Below are 16,870 nucleotides of genomic sequence, written 5' to 3'. Positions count from 1 at the left end.
TGACACATTTGTACTGAGCAACACAGCATCAGGGAGCAGAGAGGGTAAGTAAACCTTCCAGCTGACCTAAGGAAAAAAACAGTTAAAAATGCGGAGCTTCTGTGCAGTGGACATGCATGTTTACCATGTGCAAATGTTTAAAATAAATCACAAAAAGCTGTTAAGTAACCTTCTTCTGTGTGATGAAATAAGTCAGTACCTTTCTGCATCTGCCATGAACTCAGTGATTTTCTGGTTTTCAATGTTTATTAGAACTGCAGCATGAGTAAGACTGTTTTCTCATGGTTCCAGTTAAAAATTCAGAAAGGAAAATATTGACATAGATGGCTCAATTATGATGAATTTTTGTCAAAAAATAATTATGGGAGCTAACAAAAATTACATAGTTCAGAATACAGAGTGTACTGTTTTGAATGAACTGATAGAAAGTAATTTGCAAAAGAGATTAAGGGATTATCAATATTGTAAATGATGAACAATAGCTTTTATGTTGCACTGTTTTCTAAATGTATTTTTTTAAATAAGCAGCTTTATATTTGATAGAATGCCAACTAATTTTAGTCTAGAAATCTTCTATAATCAAGATTTAGTATAGAATCTTAATTTCTATTCTGTTTTTATTATTGATTAGGATCAAAGCATTTCGAACCCTCCAAGAAGCTCTCAAGTGCAACTATGAGCACTGGCAAATATGGGAGAACTATCTTCTCACCAGTACAGATGTTGGAGAGTTTTCAGAGGCAATTAAAGCTTATCACCGGCTCATGGACTTAAGAGAAAAGTACAAGGATACACAGGTCAGAAAGTTTTCATATTTAGTCATCCTATATGTTCAGTACTTTTTCTTCTGAGACAGAGAGAGATTGCTGATAGCTACTGATAGTGGTATCAGTAATGACAGTATGCATACCAGTGAAGTTATGTTGGCAAGTGATTTAATTTTGGGGGATTTGTACTGTAAGAATAAATGTTTAAAATAAAAATGGACAAAACCAAAAACCTTTGCATCCCGATTGCAGATTGCAGACTTCTTCAGAGGACAAGCCCTGCAGTTTTAAGATCTATTTTTATATGAATCACTATGCATAATTAACTCCCTCTTTCCATATTGTTCCCACATGTCTCAGTATCAGAAATAATATAAATTATTCAGTTTAAAAAAAGGTAATCTTCTTCCATGTGTTTGAAAATTTCACAAATGAGCCTTTGAAAGTAAATTGAATGCATTAAAATCATAACATTGATTCTTAATAACCAGAATAAAGAAAAATAGAAGAGGTATTTTTTGCTCATCTTTCAGTGTAGTTCAGTTAAGTTCAGTTAACTTTTGTGTTTGTAAATGTATGCTCTCGACAAAATCCAGAGAACCTACTTCAACAGCTTCAGCTGTGATGTTACCTTGCCTGAGACCAGGTTCTGATCCAAGGAGTGTTCTGTACACTCAGTGAAAACAGCAAGGTGAATCTGAAAGGCAAGCCAAAGAATATCTTAAGCATAGTAGTGAAACACCTTCAAAATCCCTTGCAAACTTAACGGATCTGGTTTAAAAGCTTACGAGTTCCTAGGGAGATTGTGTGTAGTACCAGGGTAAGAGGAACCAGCTGCTGCTGGTCATGGAACCCGGGCCTATGTTTTGGTTTTTGTCCCATAAAAAATAACTTTCCTGGATCTTGTGAATTTGAGTCCAGTGATGAGTAGAGAGAACAGACAGAATTAGTTATGATTGTGGAAACATCTCGTTTGTTCATGGGAGACAGAGATGTTAAACACTTTTTTCAGAATAGTTTTTAATAACAAGTTGTATGTGACTGCAGTACTTACTACTATAAAGCCAGTCATGCACAGGATAACATTCTATCTTAATAAAATCTTTTAGGTTTGATATAGCTAACATTAAAGGTCTTAATCTCTTTACACTAAAAAATGTCTATGGAAAATAGTCTTTAAGTGATAAGGATTAGTGTGTTTTACAGCTACAGTATTGTAGTACTGGTAGGGCCTGTCATGGAACATCTTGTAGATGGTTGGCTTTTTTCAATGAATTTTTTTCTCAATTGTTAGTTTAAATAGCGTTTCTAGGGGTGGTGTACTGTATTATTTTAAACAGATTGACAGCTGACTAGGAATAGAACCTTCTACATGTATTTGCCCATTTTAAATATTTTTAGATGATACAGACTCCTGTTACTGTTATTCATCAGATTCAATGTAGTATATTTTGTTAAAATATTTGAGGATATTGCTTGCGCTAAATTTCTATTTTTGTTGTATAACTCTTTTGTCATCCTGTTCTCATTTAACTTTTATTATTTTTACAGAAGCATATATATGCTCTCCTTCCTACATTTTTTTTCATCCTAATTTTAACTTTGACTTCTGATATGTGAAGTGTTTTATGGGTTTCATTGTAACTTGTAATACAGTTTCCTCAATTAGAAGGATTTTACTATTTTGCCAAGAAAAACCTCAGAACCTCATTAAAGAATTTCAGAAAGACTTTAATCAATTTTCTTACAAGGAAGAGAAGAGCATTTCTGTAGCAAAACAAAAAAGCATATAAAAATAAAAGCTTGTGCTGAGATTGTTTACAGAGCTCACGATTAATTGCTAAGCCTCTCCAGTTTGCCAACTGGATTGTTTTAGAGATCATCAGTATAACTGCCTCGTGCAATTGTGTTTTAGCAATGTAAAATCATAAGCATGAGTACATGGAAACCTACACCTTTGTTTCCATGCAACATAGTATGATCTTCTCTCAGGTTATATTTAGTATTTGTAGTCATCATAGATTTTTACTGACAGACTACTAAGCTAGATGGCATAGTGGTGAGAAAGAAGGTAGGAATTGAAATAAAATAAATATCCACGAAACTGAAAGAAACAAGTTGAGTTATCGATTCTGGTTCTTTGTGAAAACAGAAAGCCAGTGACTAATTGCTTTTAGCATAATCATTGTTGCAGAATACCCCTTGTGAGACTGAATGCATCAATTACAAGTATGCAATTGAATATATAATTCGAAATGTCCTTGATTTCTGTAGTTACATCAGACTATTTTATTTCAGAATAGTATGAAGTCATATTTTTTAAAATCACTAATTTCTTCTAATAGCAGTAAAACATTCAGATCTTCATGTAGAATTTCTGTTAGGCTGTTGGTGTCTTTTTTCACACTCTTCTGAGTACAGAAGACCTGGGAAAATTTGTTTCTAAGCTATTCTAGTAATTTAACAATGTCATCCTTGTGGCAAAGGTTCTGAGATCATGATGTCATGAGGCTTGAAGATATGTATGTACAGATTCTGCAGACAGAATTGAACGCAGTAAGGCTAAAGGGCTCTTTATAAAGAAGAAACAATGTAATAAAAGATTACAGCAAAGGACATAGTTTCAAAGGTCTCAATTTCCTAGCATTCCACATACATGTTAAAAGCATGCCTTTTTACCTTCCCTCCTTACTGGTTCTTAAAATTCTTCACATTTCCATATTTCTTTTAATGTTCATGAACCTCCTGAGAAGTATATCTGGAAAACCTTTAATATACATGTTATGTAATAACATACGAAGGCTCACTGAATTATCTGTAGTTTCCACTGGTAGACCAGTCACTAAAAAGTACCCAAGGAAAAAGCCTTACTTGTTGTAATCATCAATTTAGTCTCTGAATTATTAGTATGAGGTAGTAAATATACCTGAAACATTTTTGCAACTGCTCATCATACTACTTTTTGTCACATGCGTGAGGCAGTCAAGCTTTTTTACTTGGAAAGTTGCAGTTTGGTGAATAACAAAGCTATTTTGTGGGTGGAAAAGCTGTGCTGATGCACTGCTTCAGAAACCAAGTCTTCATCATGTGCTGTCAAAGAATACGAATGCAGAAGTATGGACAAAGCGTTCCACTTTGCAGTTCTGTGTTTTTCAGATTCTAGCAAAGTTTTTCTCTTAAGCTCTACATTAAGTAACATCCTCGTTTCAGTGGTTTGTGTTGCCAAACCGTTTCTAACAAAAGACCACAAGGACAGGTTCCAAGGGATTTTGAAAAGCGGGGGTAGGAATTAAAAATTTCTGGAGCTCTGTTTCTTTTAAGTGGCTCACTAATGGCAATTATCTTTATTTTAAAACCTTTCATTTGGAAGGGGTGCAGGGAGGGCTCACAGACTGCAGATTTGTTGTTTTGGATCTGGTATCTGAGGGTTTTCTTCTTTCTTGAGCACTGTCAAGTTTGATTAGTATTAGGGAAGCTTCTAAAAATGGTTTGACCAAGAGAATTTTTATATGAAAGGAGTTGTTTGGAGAACAATTGTGAAATGAGATTAACTGGTGACAATCACAGCATTTATAAATTATTTGGTTTGTTTTGAAGGTTTTGTCTTGTGGTGTCTTTTGTTCAGTTTTTAGTGAACACACATTATTTACAAAAGCAAAGGAGAAGGAGGAATGCAGATAGTGTGATGTCATACTAAACACAAACCCTGCTCAGTGGTCATATGGAGCCCAGTTCATTAAAAGAGACATGAAAAAACCCCAAATGAACAAATAAACAAAAAATGCTCTACTACTTGTTTGAGATCCTGGGTAACAGAGCATTGCTTTAGTAGTTTAGTATATATGGCAGTTCAAAATTTCTCAAAGATACAAATTTTAACACTTAGGACAACCCTCTAAAATGGAAAGCTCTGCTACAGTGCTAAATACTTTTTGATGATTAGGACAATTCACTTGCAGTTTGAAATAACTTCATTTAAGAACTGGGCCCAACCAAGCATTAATGACTCATTACTGTTTAATGGGCCCTTTAATCCGGGTTTTGACACTGGTTTCATTTTCACTGCTGTAGTGCTAAAGCTTACACGGAAAAAGGAGATGGATTGTTACGATGAAAGTGTAAGCAAAGCCAGAACTCTATGAGAATACAGATAATTTTTCGGTTGCTAAATACTACTGACTAAGGAAATTTTTTTCTTCATGTGCAAACAAAATATCATTGGCTCTAAAACTTTTGATGACTACACATGATGTTTATGCAAAGTAGCTTTTTTGACTTTGAGTAAATATGGAAATATCAACACTTGTTGGTGTTTTGCTGGCAAATCATTATAGAAGACCTGATTCATTTAATAATGGGGTTTCACCCCTCATATTCCAAATCATTAATATAATATGAATTTCAGAACTTTGGGACTATTAATAGTTGATAATATTTTCTATTATCTAAAGTGACTCATAAGAGCACTAGAAAATAAAAGAAAGTACAGCCAGTTTGTCATATAATTTTATAAAGGCTATAAGCTACTGTTATGGTTTTGGCAGGGAAAAGGGAGAGGAAGTCTTTAGCTGATGTACAGATGCTACTATGATATTGTATCATCTGTGAAAAGATACCAGGTAGATGTATAATTATTTTCACTTTTCCTATTACATGTATTTATTAATAACAGTTTCTGCCTTTTTGATTGATTTGGGTTGTTCTGTCAAAGATTTCCTGTATCTGATAAAAACTTACTATTTTTGGGGATGCACTTTAATTCAGTCGTTCTATAGAAGAAAAATTGTTTTAGGAAATGACATATCACAAATGCTAAACTGCATATGTTTTAATTTTAAGTGTAATATACTTAGATACTGTCATAATTTTTACATTGTTTTCTGCCAGTGAATTGCATCTTGATTTGTGAGGATGAACCCCATCCTGCTTTTGCTAGAGCAGTGGTATGTTTCTGTGGTTTGTGACTAATCACAGGTCATCTTTGACATTCATTTTATTACTATCTTGATATTAATATTGCTGTTAATGTGATTTCATTGTAAGTATTAGTATCACATGGACAAAAATGTTGAAACATTAAAGTTGCCAAATGACGGACACACAAGTTAGGAAGTACCAGTATGAAGGTGTCTGTGTGACTTTTACTGGCCTATCTTCAATGCATGACTCATGAAACTTTCATTTTGTTTTTATCCTTATTTCTTCCCCAGTCTCTGTGTCTCATGCATTGCACAGAACAGGTATTACTTAATAAGCCACAGCTTTTCTGGGTTTTATTTTCTTCTAATTCACCACGTCTTAATTTACATGTGCAGTTTCTCATTTTATTGAGAAGGAACTGAGGCAAAGTGAAACTGCTTTCTAATTTTCAGTGTCCAGTTTGGGACGTGAAGACTCACAATTTTTTCCAGGGACACCTGGTATTATGTAGCATTTCATATATGCAAAACCAAGCTCCCATTGAGTTCACCAGCAGCTACACATGCTCAGCATTTCCACAGGTCAGATCCCACATTCTCAAGCCCATGACTCAGAAAATATGACCATTAATGAGTACTTGTAAAAGAGTTTGATGGAACTGACTTGGCTAGTAATTTACCAGAAGTGCATTATAAACAGAGATTCCCAAGGTGATATTCAGTTACATTTCAGTTTCCATCTTACCCACTGTACATCTTTCACTTTCTGCAGGTAGTTAAATAGAGGTCCTGTAAGCAACAATGTCTTCCATTACCTGAATTAATTTGATTCAGCCTCTTTACTCATCTTTTTAGAACTGTATTATGAGATGAAATTATCTTTTGGATGCTGCCAGAATTCCTATACCATTGCTTGTCACACAAGCCTGTTCAGGTAACCCAAAATTCTGCCTTAGGTCTTTGACCTCTTTATATTCACCAACCTGGAATCTTATAGATGAGATTTTTAATCAGTTGAATTACTCCGCTAATAATGTATTTCTAAGTAAATTCTCTACTTGTCATATGGTACTATATTTGTATTTTTACTGAACCATTAGGAGGGACCAAATATGCCATTCTATATATTGATGTTGATTTGAGTCGAAATAAAAACTCTCTCCTACCGCTTTTTTAAGGTGCTGGCTATTCTGGTCAGAGCAGTAGTGGATGGTATGGCAGATCGTGCTGGAGATGCAGCAAGTGGATTGAAGGGAAAATTGCAAGAGCTCTTGGGCAGGGTCACTTCACGAGTGACAAATGATGGGGCCATCTGGAGACTTTATGCCCAACTTTATGGAAATGGAGAGAATGATAATGAGGAAGATATTGAAAAGGTAAATGTGTTGTGAGGTATAACTTTTTACACTTCTGATAGAAACCTTCTGTTTTCTAACAAACTATAGTGCTTGCTATAGTAAAACATGCTCTTCTTCCAGATGTACTTTGCTTTAGTGTTTTTATAAACTCATTTTCTGCTTTTCATGTTCCTACAGCACACATTTTTGTTACAACAGGAGCAAGATGTTTTACATCAGTTTTTGTGCATTAAAAAAAAAAATCTCTTTTTTTTTCCTAGCGTTTCATTTTCAAGCATCTCATAGCATATGTCCTGGATTTGTATTCTGAAGCTTTTTTTGACAGCAATCTAATGTCTGTAATCTAATGGTGGTGTGGGTTTGGGGGTTTTTTTTAATTGGAATCTTTGATTCTGGAGACAAGATATTACAGCTTCTGAAAAAAAAATGGGTCTTAAAAAACATGATCCAGTGGCAGCATAAGCCATCTGTATTCTATTTTGCAATCACTAAGGGAAAATGCATTTAAAATACTCTATATTACAGTTAGAGTTCCCAGATTAAAAAATGTTTTGGCCTTAATTAGCTTAAAATGGAATTAAATAACGGTATTCATTCTGTTGAACCATTGGTTTCTCTTTACCTGTTGCTGGTTTTGCTATATTAACTTCTATCTCTTGTCCTTATCGCTTCCTAGGGAGTCAAATTGATTGTATTTCCAAAGTAGCCTCTCTGCACTGCTAGGAGTGTTTATTTTGTTACATGCTTGAGTGTGCTTTGCGTTTGATATTAAATTTCCGAAATTCAAATAGCTTTGCACACTCCAAAAATACTTATGGGTTGTCAGATCTTCACTGAAGCTGAAAATACACAAGGTTGGCATTCAGTATGTGTTCCCTAAGCAGGGTATGCCTTTGGCCTAGGCAAAAATGTCTGTCTGGAGGATTGCATGTTGCTTGATGTCAGGCATATTAGGAAGATGGTTGGGCCTACAAATTGTATGACTGGGGGCTTTAACTTATAATAATTTGGGCCATACTCATTGTCTTTTTGTGCTTTGCCCTGCGAAAAGCCTTGTTTTGTCATTGCTACTGTCTATCTCCAATTCTTACCTTTTTTCCTTCCCTCTTTTTCTTTACAGCTGAAGTAAAAGGGATTTGGCCTACTTAGAATTCAGAAATACAGACACTGCAATATCCTGTAATATATCCTCAAATTCTTACTCAGACATGCAAAGGAGCAGAGGCCCTGTCTATACTATAAATGTAATAATTTCAGAATCTGGTTACATCACAGTATTTTTTACTAACCAAGTTAAAAACATGGTTTCAATTTGTAGAGTAGACAGGACTTAAACTGTGTTTCCTAATCAGACTGGTTATGGAACATGCTTACAGCCCCTGCAAGACAGAATGATGTTTATAAATACTTAAGGTATGCTTACGTGTGTATCTAAATGTCCTGGTACAACGGTACCATAGATACAGATCATGAGAGAGCAGAACTGCCTACGGCCACAGTATACGTTAATTTACAGTGTAAAAATTCGTTTTCAAAATGCTGAATAATCACTGATTTCTGATATCATATTATAAAGTAAAAATTATAAAACCAGTATTTGTTTGCTTCACTGCCTTAGGCACCATCATGTGTCAGTCAGATATTTAGTGCATATAGCTGTCTGTGGAAAAATTCTAGATGTAGAGTTGCGGTTTTGCACCCACATTTATAATGCAAAAGTTCAATGAATTCTGAAAGGGCCCTATTTACTATATTGTGGCATCATAAGACAAAGATATGGAAGAGATCTTTAACAGTGTCGTGTACCTCCTTACAAATGTAAGGTTTGACCTTTACTCCATACCCTTCTATTCTGCACCTTATATAGTGCAGGTTTAATTATATTTAACCAATTTAGTTCCTAACATTGCATTTGAAAGAACGATCTTGTACACCTGGCTATTGTAAAGGGTGGCTGGGTTGTTGTTGTTTTTTTTTTTTAATTTTCTGCTCTGCTGCTATAGCTGATGCCACATGAATCACTAGACTACATTTACAACTCGCAGCAAGGCTCTGTAAATTGAATCAAAGTCAGACAAGGTTTACAAGTTAGGAGTGTAAAACTGCTGAAGTGTTGAGTTTGTGGGGGGTTTATTTTTTTTTCTTTACCTTAGCATATATTTGCTCTCATGCTTCAGTGTATCTGAACTGCCACCTCATTCAGTACTTCTCTCTTCCCTATGCTGAATGCAGTCCAGTCCACACCTTTCCCACCAAGGAATCTTTCCAACCTTCAAGTTTCCTGCTGATACATACCAAGGCTATGAAACCCCTCTGTTCCTTGAACTTTCCCCAGCTCATAACTGTTTCCTTTCAGGATAAATCCAGGTTCCAGAAGTGCAAACAAACAGCTCATAAGACTTTGAATTCTTTCCCCTCCCTGACATCTGTCAGCAAAACCCCCCTCATTTGCTGCTCTGACTCAGACATGTGCAGACTGAAATCAGACTGCTGTAAAAACTGTTGTTCCTTCTCTTGGAAGTTCTTGCCTCTGCTGGCCAGAACTGCTACCAGTTATAACCTAGATTGTTATGAAAAAAAATATATAATTCACTCTAGTTTGACTTAATATCCCTTTACTACAATTTACAAAAGCATGAGCAGTTCAGTCCCCTGTGCCATAGTGATTGTAACTCCAGTGGGAGAGAGAGAGTAGAAGCTTCTGGGGTGACACCCCACAAATTCAGAAGTCTTTATTGTGCTCATGTGTATGTACCACACTGAAAATTTGTTATTCTTTTATATGATATTTAAACTCTTCAAAAAGATAACTGGAGAGTTTTCGTTGAACCAAGCCATGCATGTAGCTTCTGGTATATATTTGTTTCACGTTTTTGATGCTGTAGAAAGAAAACAAAACTCTAAAACAAAAACTAATTTCTTCTGCTTAAGTTTTTCTGGTTTTTTTTTTTCTTTAATGGGACCCTCCTTCCGTATTGTGTACATTTATTTTTCCTGTTCACACTGAGACCAGAGCAGTTAGGCAGCTAATAGCTGTGTCTGTAAAATATATTATTTGCCAAGAATACATATACAGGAAGAAAACTTTGATGTATTCAGTTATAATTTTTTTAGGTACAAATTTGCTATTTGAAGTGTGAATGCAAGTATTTTTCTTTTTTTCATGTGCATTTAATTATGATGAGTTGGCAAACATGGGTCACATCCATCAGTCTAGACAGATTTTTAAAAGATAAGAATTAGACACCTTACTTTATATGCCACTCATACTTGAGATGCAATATTGGTGAAGAACATCTGTGTTACAGCTGGTGCTTAACTGTTGCAGAGAAGGACAGTACTCCAACTCGCAGGAAATCAAGCATAGTAAAGATACACTCATTTTCCAGGTTGACCATTAATTTCATAGATACTCAAAACTAAAGTAGTCTTCTAGTTTGTTTTCTCACATATTGATAATTTTTTTTCCTCCTCACAGTCACTGCAGTGTCTCACTAAAGCACATAAATGTGAAATTCAATCAAGTGATTGGGAGAAAGATGTTTCTTCTTTTAAGGAGGTGGTAAAAGGAGCCATAGAGATTGCACATGGTATGTTCACCTGAAAAGAAATGTCATTACTCATTAATAGTGTAACAAATATTTATTAAGCTTAGTGGCAAAATAATATTCTCCTTTACCCATTACATTTATTCCTACTATTGGGAGTCCTTTAACAGAGAGTATCATCCTGATAGTGCAGACAAAAATATACTTGGAATGAGGCAGAAATTGTGTAGGGTGAGTCAGTAAACATATGACTGGTAATCATGGAATCAGTTAATTTCATGATCTAGCAACTTCATAATGCAAGGGAAACTGCATCTGCAGTTTATCTCAGTCCTCAGATATTCACATAAGTTGTTAGATTGAATGTGCCAGTCAGGAGATGGATGAGACTTCAACTTAGTAAGATTACTCACTGTTTTGTGATATTTATGTTTAAGAAGGATGCATATACCTGTTGAGTTTAGAGTTATCTTCTTAAAATTACTTGGCACTTTTTTTCTTCATGCTTCTTTTTGGGGATATTACATTTAAAAATTGCCTATGGAAGGTATCAAGATCTTTAAATGTTTTTGTTTAAAGATTATTGCTGGAGTGATAATGCATTTTCTGATTTGGGGTCCTTCTGTATTTGGATTCTAGTGGCTATAAAATGCAGTAAGAACAAATCTAATCATCAGGAAGCTTTGCAGATACTTTCTTCAGCTCGGCTCAACTTACGTGGCTTGTCATCCAAAGCAAAGGTAGGAACGTTTGAAAGGTAGGAATTTTTGTTTGAAAGCTAGGAACCTTTGTTTTGTTGCCAGAAATCATTTCTCTGTTTTGAATCAATTATTGATCAAATAATACCTGCCTATCTCAGTGCACCATCAGGTGGATATTCATCTCTATGCTGTTAAGGATTCTAGTTTTAAGTAAACTTTTATTTCCCTTCTTCCTGCTGGGCTTTGACTGAAATAAGTTTAAGAGGCAGCACTGACATTTCGGAGTAAGTTAGAATATTGCCTAAAATGTTGGGCAAACCGACCTGAGCATTTGAAAGAAATCAGTCATTTCAAAGACTTTCTTTTTATGTGAGTGGTCATGGGAGAGGCAGGGCAGTCTCAGAAAGAATGGATCTAAACCTGCAGAAAGAATCAAAATGTGTCAGGACTACTTTGTGTCACTTGGAAGTGTTTTAAAAAGAGTTTATTAAAAGATAGAACTCATTACCCTACCAATTCAGATATTAATTACTTGGAAATTGTCATCATATTTGAATCATCTGTTTTCATTCAAAATACACTTCATGCCTTAAAGAGGGATTCTTCCTGCCTGTGGAGGGGGGTTAGCAATTGTGAATTATAGAGCATAAGTTTTATAACATGTGCTTGTGTTACAAAGTCTTGATTAATCATCAGTGTGCTAAACTTGGTTCATTCTCTTTTAAGTCCTTTAATTTTAAGGATAAAAGCCTAGGAAAGTTACATAAGCAGACACAAGCTGGATCTGTAACTCTGCTTTTAGATACTGGCATAGGTATGACTTTGGAATGTGTTGAAAAAAGCCACAACTTATGTTTTGTTGTGACTCACAAAATATATTTTTATTTTGTTTTTTTTTAAGTGTGTAGACTGAGTATTACTGTACAGAAAGCAAGACTATGGGACATAAATTATAAGAATGCAAGTATAGATAGTTTATATTATGAAAGATCATGCAGTATCTGAAAGATGAGGAATGCATGAGTCTAGTAAATTGTACTCTTAATTTCTGAAGGCACTAATAAAGAGAACATCTATACTATTGGCAGATAATGCTGCCTCTAAGTTCTATAGTACTTCTCAGAAAACTGACATGTTAGAGATTAAGCTGTTTATATGACCTCAGTGTTTTTGTATCCCTTCCAAGATGCCATCTTATTTTTAATTTGAAGTCATATTGAATTTTCAAAGTGTGTTGTAGTTCAAAAACTCAGTCATCTTCTGTCAGTTCCAATGAACAAACAGTTTAGCACTGTTTACGCCTGTCCAAGCTTGACTGTAGCATCTCCTTTTGCTGCCCTGTGAGTCAATATGAGCGTGGGATTTTTTTTCATTTTTTCTTTTAATAGAGAAAAGCACTTAAAAAATGGGCTAAGAGCAGACTCACTAGTTAAGATTTCAGAAGAAATAAAAGAACAGTGAAAGTAACTTTTAAAAGATAAAATTCCAAAATGTCAGTGGATGCAATTGGAACGAACCAGTAGTTTTTTTAACAGGTGAAACAATGTTGCTTCTCAGACTTCTTGCCTTTCTTGGGCTCTCCATCTTTGACATTTGAGCTCTGGTGTTGTGCCGGACTGGCAAATGCATCCACAGTCTGCAACTCAAAAATATGTTGTTCATGGGCTTCTTTCTATATAGGGCCTTCTGGGCAGCCACATGCTGTGGCCCTTGCCCCCATGCAGCATTTGGATCTGACAGGTGGGGGTTTGTGAAAAAGAGAAAGATTATGGAGATGTATCCTAAGTGCATGAAATGTGGGTACTGTTTTGGGGAAACATGGGGCACAGAGCCCAAAGAATGGTGGTGCATGAAACTTCCCCAGGCTGTCTGGATGAATAGATCTCTTTAACTGGGGGGATGGGGGGGCAGAACAAATAATTATATTATGCTGATTTATTTAGCTGTCTTAGCCAGAAAGAACCAAATTTTTCTATCACGTTCCCAGTGTGAGATTTTGGGGCTGAAAGTCAGAAGAGTTTCTGTACTTGTAGCGGGAACATGTTCCTATTTTTATGTAAGATGTTCCTTTCTTTGGTGACAACACTGTTTTGGGGCACATTGAAAACCTTGGTTCAAGCCTTTTAAGAACATTTTTGTGTGTATGTGTATCTTTATTGTCCCATTATGCTTTGATGATATAATGATGTGCAGATGTACTCCAGAGCAACTTTTGTTTTCTTGGTTTGTTTTTCTCTCTAAATGTAGGCTTTTTGTTGTATGTAGTCAAATGAAGTGTGAATCACTCTCCCTTTACATAATAAAGGGGAAATGTATGTTTGGGTGTCACCCCTTCCCCATGTTTTTGTGGAGTGATATATTAGTTGAGTCAAATGACAGGTTCTGGTCTTGCAGTAGCAACATGTTCAGGTGCCGCATGCACAAAACTCCTGTCAGAGCTTGCATATCTCGAGGCTTTAGACCAGCCATGTAACAGTCCTCTCCCTTGCTTTCCCTGTGAATAGATTATGATTGCTCACAAGTTAGCTGCTTTTTTTTTGTCTTCAAGAACAATATTTTTTTATTTTTCTGTAGTGTTTTGTTTTCTCTTTTATAACTTAATTACGCGCAGGTGAATGTCTCCACCCATGCATTCTGGACATCAAATGTCAAAACGTATTTATTTGAGAGTTTAGAGAAAATTATGCAACAAAATATGACACTGGGAAAAATGGTCATTAAAGTTCACAACTAATTTATCTGCAGATGGACTTGTAAACTGCAGTGACAGTATGTTTTGAGTTTCATGAAAAATGTCCTTACTTTCAATGGAATCAGGAGCCAGCATAGGTGTGAGAAATATCTCTAATTAAAATTTTGGAGACAGCCAAATAAAGTGAAACAAACTTTATTAACACCATGCTGGGTGCACCGGACTCGTGACCAGGTCCAAGCACACCCCAAATGGGAGGGATGAGCCCTTTTAAGACCCTTTGATTGACATAACCACTGTCTTGCTCCTCCCATGCCAAGCCTCGCTGTTTTCTTCCTTAAAAGGTGATATAGTCGTCTTCTTGCAGTCCACTGGTTGTTTTAACCAACCTACCAAGTTGTTTCCCTGCCCCTGGCCACACGGTCCCTTGGTCCCAGTGAGCCCAGACTGGTCTTACTGCCTTTCAGACTGTCTGGCCACCTTCACACCATAACTGTAAGCAACAGTAAGTAGCTGTAAGCAACCCTGTAGCAGAACAGTGAGCAGCTCACCAGTCCTTGGCCAACTGTTGGCCTGGCCCAACTCCCCAGATAAAATGACCTCCAGGTAACTCCGCATGAGGCAACCATGGAAACCCCTGCTTGTAATAAAACCGTCTTACTCATTTCCTACAATAGGCAGTCAGGTCAGAACAGAAACCCAGTGTCCACAGGAGGATTCATCCCCTTTGGCAGAATATCAGATGTGTGACACAGCTTTCAGGTCTCTAAATGAGCATGTGTGTGCACCTTCTGTTAATTAACCACAAAATAGCCTTTTATTAGAGAGAGATGCCATCGTAGTTAGCAAAAATAGGAAAGGCAGTATAGCGGTGATGAGCTTCCTGTATTCTGTCTCTACACTGAAATAGAGAAACTGTATGTATATTTTAAAAGTATTTATTTATAAAGTACTTATAAGTATTTCTTTTTGTCATGCAGCAACTTTTCATAGACGTAACAAGTAATGAGGTTCACAGTGAGATAGCTGATGAGGTGGCAGCTATGGACAACATGATTGCTGAACTTCAGGAACTGAGCAACCAGCTGAGAGACCAGTGCTGACATATGGACCAGATTTCGTGACAGGAGGACAATAATGACATGTTTCTTTTGCCATTGCTTTTGCTGATGAAATGGTAGCAGTTCTCAGACAACAACACTTACAATAAACATTTTTCTGTACAGTGCTGTTGTTGCGGTCAGCTTTCTTCAGAGTTCAGTCTGCCTAAGATTCTTTCTCATCTGGCTATGCTATCTGACAAAGTTGCATGTTCCTCAGCCCTAGATTTTCTGGAAGAGAGCTACTGGTATCTGTAAGGTGATTATGGAGGATTAGTTCTGCCTACCTGCATCTCACCCAGGCACTGGGATGCCACGGGATGCCCCAGCCAGGTTGCCCTGAGGGAGGAGGGCAGGTGCTGGGCTGGAGGGATGGAGAAGAATCCCTCCTCAGCAGAGGTGGGAGCTGAGCTCGGCTTACTGCCTGCTGTGGGGGCTGTGGGCAGGGCTGGGGCCTGGGGTGGCTCGGTAAGTTGTCCTGGCACTTTCCAGTTCAATTTGGTGTTAATTAATTACAAGGTGGGAGTGGGGTCCTGAGAGCAAGAATTTAATCTTTTTTGTTATTCTTGTAATACAGTCGAAGTAGCAGGCTGTTTGTTGCATTAGGATTTACAAACATATTGCTTAAAGCAGTATTGGTTTATTCAAATATACATAACTTTTGTTCCATGAGCAATAGACTGGCACTTCATTTGGGCTTTTTATAGGCATGGGGATTTTCCCACTGACACAGCAATAAAACTGCAGTCTAATCTAAAATATTTACATCTGACTAGACCTGAGTGAGTTATTTTCATCTAGATGGTTTTACATGGTTTCATTTTTAAGCATCTTTGCTACTACTCTGCTTAAAATTGGATTTTTTTCAGAGTTTTCCGGAAACCTGTGCAAAATAATTTCCTCACTTACATGGTTTTAGCTTGCTCTTCCCTTCATAAGAATGATGCAGTCTCCAAAAATATGGTTATCTGTATTCTGGATTTGCACAGTCTGTGGTATGGGCTGTTACTGAATGGTAAGAATATTCTCCCTGAAAAGTCAGAAGGTACAAGGAAACCAAACAATTAATTGGATTTGAAGCACCAGTAAATGCATATTATTTTGATGCATGGAGGGAGAAACCATCTTGACGACTTTGTAAAGCTGTGTAGCTTTGTAAAGCTTCTTAGAATGGAGAATAAATTATTTGCTGACAGTATTTAAACATAAGATCCCCACAGAAATTACCATCTTAGCAACAAGTTTACCTGCTAGTGCAGGACAGCTGGCTCCAAAACACCTCTTTATTAAAATGGCCCAGAAAGGGAGGAGGCATTAAAGTTTTTGCAGAGTGAACTTCTTTAGCTGTTCCCATTTTGCCAATATGTACAGTGAGGGGTCCATGACTGAAAAAAAAAGGCAGAGAGTTTTGCAACAGACTGCCACCACTACCATCTTTTTCTAATTATTTTTTTATGTGACTTAACCTTATTCACTAAGAAAAAGAAAATATCTTTTAAAACTATATGTGTGTATGTTTTCTCAGCACAGATGTTTTCCTCATTTGAACCTCCCTCTCTTAGCAGATGCATGGAATGTAAACAAGTTTGTTTTTCACATAATAGAGGTAAAACCTACTGTCTACAGACAGTGTGTTCCTGAAGAGTGGGATGACTACTGTTATGACAGCACATCAGTTTTCCTGTCATAATTAATGTAATAAAGGGGAGATGTCTGCAGAGACTTAAAAATACGCAATTTAAATATGTACAGACAATATTACATGGTGTGGAAGATGGAGAGGCA

General features: G+C 36.4%; 1 protein-coding gene across 1 annotated transcript in view; it reads left to right on the top strand.

The window, feature by feature from the left end:
• Positions 1 to 15,213, top strand: part of TTC27 (tetratricopeptide repeat domain 27) — a 124,357-nt gene extending 109,144 nt beyond the window's left edge. The window contains exons 17-21 of the mRNA XM_018085372.2: positions 632 to 797; positions 6,865 to 7,062; positions 10,523 to 10,634; positions 11,232 to 11,332; positions 14,966 to 15,213. Coding sequence (XP_017940861.2) covers positions 632 to 797; positions 6,865 to 7,062; positions 10,523 to 10,634; positions 11,232 to 11,332; positions 14,966 to 15,088 — 700 coding nt within the window. The 3' untranslated portion in view covers positions 15,089 to 15,213. The remainder of the gene's footprint in view (positions 1 to 631; positions 798 to 6,864; positions 7,063 to 10,522; positions 10,635 to 11,231; positions 11,333 to 14,965) is intronic.
• Positions 15,214 to 16,870: the final 1,657 nt, after the last annotated feature.

This window comes from Manacus vitellinus, unplaced genomic scaffold (assembly GCF_001715985.3).
Source record: "Manacus vitellinus isolate BGI_N305 unplaced genomic scaffold, ASM171598v3 scaffold_8_pilon, whole genome shotgun sequence".
NCBI lineage: Eukaryota > Metazoa > Chordata > Aves > Passeriformes > Pipridae > Manacus > Manacus vitellinus.
Note: the sequence above shows the minus strand (reverse complement) of the source record. Positions and strands in the feature narration are given on the sequence as shown.